The sequence below is a fragment of the Lepidochelys olivacea genome, assembly GCF_965140295.1.
Source record: "Lepidochelys olivacea isolate rLepOli2 genome assembly, chromosome: 1".
In the NCBI taxonomy this organism is placed as follows: domain Eukaryota; kingdom Metazoa; phylum Chordata; order Testudines; family Cheloniidae; genus Lepidochelys; species Lepidochelys olivacea.
Genome location: NC_140411.1, coordinates 35350237 through 35356236, shown reverse-complemented (window position 1 = coordinate 35356236; position 6000 = coordinate 35350237). Strand labels below are relative to the sequence as shown.

General features: G+C 39.6%; 1 protein-coding gene across 1 annotated transcript in view; it reads right to left on the bottom strand.

The window, feature by feature from the left end:
• Positions 1-1300: 1300 nt before the first annotated feature.
• DYNC2H1 (dynein cytoplasmic 2 heavy chain 1) overlaps positions 1301-6000 on the bottom strand; it is a 393773-nt gene continuing 389073 nt past the window's right edge. Inside the window, exon 89 of the mRNA XM_084624374.1 lies at positions 1301-1865. Coding sequence (XP_084480500.1) covers positions 1707-1865 — 159 coding nt within the window. The 3' untranslated portion in view covers positions 1301-1706. The remainder of the gene's footprint in view (positions 1866-6000) is intronic.

Genomic DNA, 6000 nt, shown 5'->3' with positions numbered 1-6000 from the left:
ATATATATTTATATATAATCATTACATATTACTGTGGCTCTTTGGCAATGTACCCTGGTAAATTCTGGCTCCTTCTCAGGCTCACGTTGGCCACCCCGATCTAGGATGCAGTGCTCCATTTTCATGTCTCCACCTTTTATAAAGGTGTCCCTAAAAACTGTATCCTTAAGAGATTTGTTGTTCCAGTGGGGATTAAATACCTTTATTCTAACTGAAAAAAGTATATCGGCCCCACATTTATGACACTTAAGCTCAACGTTAATTTTCTGAAATGTAACATTAAAGCTGAAAAGCTACCTAGGCAAGAGACAAAATGCGGGATGTAGTGGGTTTAGAGGAGTGGGGCAGGTTTGAAAGGAAGAGGAGCTTCCTTAAGAAAAGCAAACTGCAAATATGGCCAACCCTTCCCCACCCCCAAACAAACATCAATTAAGAGAGATATGGCCTTAGTTTTAAAAAAATTGGTATGGGCTTATGCCAGTTCTACACTGGTATATCTACATTGCCTCCTGACTTGCACCAATGTAAAAGAGATCAGAGTCAGTCCTTACACTTTTCTTTGGGACCTATTTTTAGTAATGCAATAAATTCATTCTTTTCTTGTTTTCTAAAATAATCTTCATAAAGTCATTGTACAACCATAATTAGATACTAAGATGAGCATCATGATGGGATTTTGTTATTCTTGGATGGTTTTGGCTCATCTCATTTGGCATTGTATCTAACAGCATACCCAAAGTATGGCACTATCCCAACGTGACACACCATCTTGTGTCATATTGCTTGGAGTGAATCAGTGTGCGTCAAACACACAGTATCCTGAACTGGACTCACTTGATGCCAGGAGCCCATAAACACAATTATGTCTCTCTTATGTCAGCCCACTGCATGGTGAAGGTCTCTTCAGTCTGACAGTATTTTATTGACATTAATGGTAGCCCCTCTTTTAGACATATTAATGGATAAGGAAAATGCAGAGTTTTAAAAAAATTCTAATTTTGAACCCATTAGCGTTCACATTAACTTGTTCTTTTATATCTACATTGTTTGAATACCGTCCGGTTTCATAATTCTGTGTTCAGCCATTTCTGTGTGATAATTGCAATGGACATAGGTCCCAACTCATAGCACACAAGGACTGCATGAATCTCATGTAATTTACTGATCATGCTCAAATAAAATGTGATTAGTTAAAATCATTACAGTACATTAAAAAAATAAAAACAAAAAACTTTCAATTTGTGCATAAAAAGACTGCTTAATCATAAAAAGGCTCATCAGCTACTTTTATTACATAATAATTGTAAATATAACATATCAAACAGAACACAGATATAAGATGCAAAAATAAGCACAACAAAGAAAACATGTTTGATTTTCACTTCTGTTAAAGCTCTTTCGGACTGCAATAGTCAAAATATAAGATTGCAATAAGACAGAACAGAAAATAAATTACATTACAATCTTGAGAAACTGCCACTTGTGTGTCTGGCATTACAGTACTGCAGATCATTTTTACACCACCTCACAAAGATGCAATGTATTCCAATCCCAGGTCATCTTTTTCAAAGTTGTAAACATTTTGGGGATTTATACACCTCTGTTTTAAAAGTAATATTTAACATACAATAAAACCAAAGCCATCTGACAGCAAACAGCTCAGATGTTAAAAAAACCTGACTGCACAAAGTTAGTGTACTTTCATCTTACTGATTTTTTAAAAATAATGCAGCTCCACATTGGATCCACTGGTCTTGGTTTCCTCCACAGGGTACATCAATATTTGTCACCACACAGTCCCTCTCAGCACTAGTATAGAGTGGCAGGGATATGCACTCCTCCGGAGAATACGGACCATATGCATCCTGTCAACAAACCACCCATTAGTTATCATTTAAAAATACAGTAGGTATATTAACACGACACAAGAACAGTCTTGGATGACACTGTATCCAAAGAAGAGTCAGAAGTTATAATGTGATAAGTGCAACCTTTGTAGGTGTCAGAAGAATAATCTGTTGGCTAAGACTAGGAAGAGGGAGGAGAAAGCAAAGGTTTCAGAAAAAGTATTTTTCTCTAGACTTCTGACACAACTCACCATTTGAATTCTCTTTACTGTGTCTGTCGGGTTTTGAAGGATAAATTGATAACATCTGACATCATATAACACCTGCATCAGAGATCTAAAGCAGGTTGAATTAGCTCCCATGAGCACAGCTCCAACACTTTCCACTTCAAAGATTTTTAAAGTCTGCTGCCTACCAAGTTACTCTTATTTAAGCCATTAGTGTCCAAAGAAACATTTACATATTTTAACTGGAATCATTACACATAAATATTCTTGGTTTTTGACCTGCAGTGAGTAGAAAGAGACAAAGACAAAGTAGTCTTGTTTTAAAATTCCAGAACAGTCATTTCTAAATTCTGACATATAGTTTAGTCTGTGCAGAACTGATGTGCAGGGTTTGTAAGTGACTGAGTTCTTACTCATCCTTGTACTCACTGAAGTAAATGTCTTCAGCAGGCGAATGATTGGGCCTCTGAAGTAGTACAAGAGCTGCTGCAAAAGGGAAATGGTTATGAAGGAGAATGGGCTGTCCTGGAGGATATGACTTGTCACACATCCTGAGATGCACAAACGATGAGCAGCAGCCATCGTTTGTGTTTATTGTGACAAAGGTCTGTCCTCGTCTCCATGGGTCCCGCGTTTCCTGGCAGATTTCGCTAGCCTCAGAGGCTCACTGTGACCCTCCACATAACCCTTCTCTCTCTAGAGTCAAGGGTCACAGTCTACTGAGCCATTTTCATCATAAACCAGTGAGGGAGGTGAGGAGAAGCTATCCTCCTTTGCACAGTCGCTGTTGTTTCCCAGTCTCATTGATTAATTGGGGGGGGCGCGCAAAGGGGGGAGCGCAGGTCCACTCTCTACTCCAGGCTCCAGCCCAGGGACCCTAATAGTATCAGCTATGGTAGCTGACCTTTTAGAAACATGACATGTACAATTCCCTGGGCTACTTCCCCCACAGCAGCACCCACTTCCTCAAGCCCCACTTCACCCTTACCTCAGGGCCTCCTTCCTTGTGCCTGATATGGTGTGTACTGCTCAGTCTCTCCAACAGCACAACTTCCTCCCACAGCTCCTGACATCCACACCCCCCTGACTGGCTGGGAGGCTTTTAACTAGTTTCAGCCAGCCCGACTGGCTTTAGGTGTCCCAATCAACCTAGCGTTCTCCCTGCCTTCTGGAAAGTTCTTAATTGGCCCCAGGTGTCTTAATTGACCAGGAGCAGCTGCCATTTCACTTATCCTGGTACCAGGGATTTGTTTAGCCTGGAGCTAATATATCTATCTCCCACTACTTTTCTATAGCCATCTGGGCTTGCCCCGTCACATTATGTATAAAAAAAATCCTCTTAATCCTGCCCTTGGGCACTGGGCAGACAGACAGAACACAGCTCCACACAGATTCCGCTTCCCCATTGTTGCAGACTACTTTGAGGATTTTTTAGTGTTTATTAGGGTATTGTTTAAACAATGAATTGTTACTAGGAGGGCTCTCCAGGCCACAGAGAGCTGCTTTAATTTATACCAGGGACTGACATGGTCCCCAGCCAGCAGCAGGACAAAGGGATTACAAAGTTCGTAAACTAAGCCAGACCAGAGGATCTCGCCCACAGCGTAAAACCTGCCTACTGTCTCTTCCATGCTCTCTTTATAACAGACAGACAAGAGCTTAGATAGAAAGGGAATCAATCACAAGTATAAAACAAAAAAACCTTACATGCCATTTTAGCAATCCAAAACATGCAAAAATATTTAAAATGATTGAATATTAGTTAAAACAAAAAGGGTGGATGCTTTCACTAGTCATATACTGGGAAATGCATTAACTCTTCACAGCAGTATTCACTACAGCGGCATGTGGTGGTGTTTGGCACCTCTGGAAAATAGACCATTTCCATTAGGTGCCTAAATAGGGATTTATCAAGTTAACTTTAGGCACCTAGGTTTAAACAGTTTGAATGAATTTATTTATAAGCAGATATTCAGATAGGCATATACTTACTTCATTACTGTGCAGTATTATCAGCATGGCTGTTACATGAATATTACAATTATCTGCTAAATTTTGTTATGGAGGAACAAGTGAACCAGGGGTTGATGGAACCATGGCTCTGCCTCCTCTTCCCCCATACTGACCAGTAGATCTGGATGTAGCCCGAGAAGTAAAATATTCCCTCCCCACTCCTAGAGCAAGAGGGAGCTAGGGAGAATTGTGGCTGGTGCACTGTTCCCTCTGAGGGCTCCTCCTGGGGCACTGCAACTATAAAGCACTGAGTTTAAAGGCTCATTCTAGCCCCTACTCTTCTGTTGTATTTAACTCTGCCTTTAAAACACGATACAATAATCTGATTTAACGAAATTTGTTTGATAGAATTCTGGGCAATAAGTTTGTGGTCAGAAAACCATACTCCTCACAACACTCAAAATCTAATTTTATATTCTCGGAGAGGTGTCAAAGATTTTTGTGAAACAAACAAGCCATTTGACTTCTGTCAGTAAAGAACTGGAACATGTAACAAGCATGAGTGAGTTAAGTTTCATTATTAGAAAACGTATAATATCTCAAAACAGGAAAGAAGTTAAAGTGTGAACAATGACTGTTTTCAGCACTTAGACCTGAATGTCTAGCCATTTTTGAAGATTTTATTGCTGTTGTAAGTCAACTTCCCTCATCTTTTCAACACCAGGGGTGAAATTTTGGCTCCAATGACGTGAGTGCGAGTTTTGCCATTACCTTCAATGAGGCCAGGAATGCATCCCACAGCTTTATGTCCTAATAACTTCATGGGACAAACATATCACTCTTACTTTCCTCTTCTGGAGATAATATTGTTTGCCTCATGCCCTGTTTTGTTGTCATTACATGTCTGATTAATAGAGCATAATGCATGCAGAATATCTATGTGTTCATGGCACCTGCAATTGCTAGAAGAGGAGGGTCCCCTTTAAAGATAATATTAATGGTATGCTTTGGTTCCACCGGTAGCTGTACAAGGTAGATACAAACTTACCTTTCCACTTCCTAAGGCTAAATAGGTCACCTCTGTCATGTTCCCAAATATTGGCAATCCTAATTTTGAAAGGCTACTTTCAAAATAAATTCTTTTGAACAAACCAATGACCAAGTAGTCTGCAGATACTTTTCATTCATAGACAAGAGCTTCTTGATTTTGAGATGTCTACCAGTATAGCTTGTTTCTCAGCTGGACGGACAGTGCACAGGGACTGAATCAGGATTATGTAGTTAATAAGGATGTTGTCTGTAGTATCTCAGACTCATTTGTTACAGAAGTTGGAAGGTGTGTAGTGAATGAGGCAGTGGAATGCAGAAAGAAAAGGGACCATCTCATGGTTAAGACAGATGAATTACACCCTGAACAACTGGATTCTGTTCCTGCTTCTGCCACAAAATTCCTATATGATGCTGAACAACCCATTTAAACTTTTTTTTTTTAAACCAGTGGCCACTAATCGTGTGTTCCTTGTTTTCTGGGTGCCCAATTTCAGATACTTCAGCACAGGCTTAACTTTAACACGTGGTTGAGTGCTTTGCTGAATAGGAATGGGATTACTCACAATATTGCTTAAGGTTAAGCATGTTGGGTACGTGCTTTGCTGAATCGGAGCCTCAATATAAAACAATCTATATTTTCCCCAGACTCAGTAACTCCTAAGTCTAGAATAATTGTATTTAGCAAAAAGAGCACATTTTGGAAAGTTTAGGAATCTGTTCATTTTCATTAACAAAACAAGGATTTGTGAACTACTAAAGCATTTTTTACTTGGTGAACTGAAAACTGCTTCATTAGCCTTGTCTATATTTTTTCTTCAAATTTTCAATCATTGTAGCGTCATTGATGATAGCAATGGTGGGAGATCCAGTGTAGACCAGCTGCTAGCATTTTAACCACTGTGTTCTCTAACTAAACCTGACAA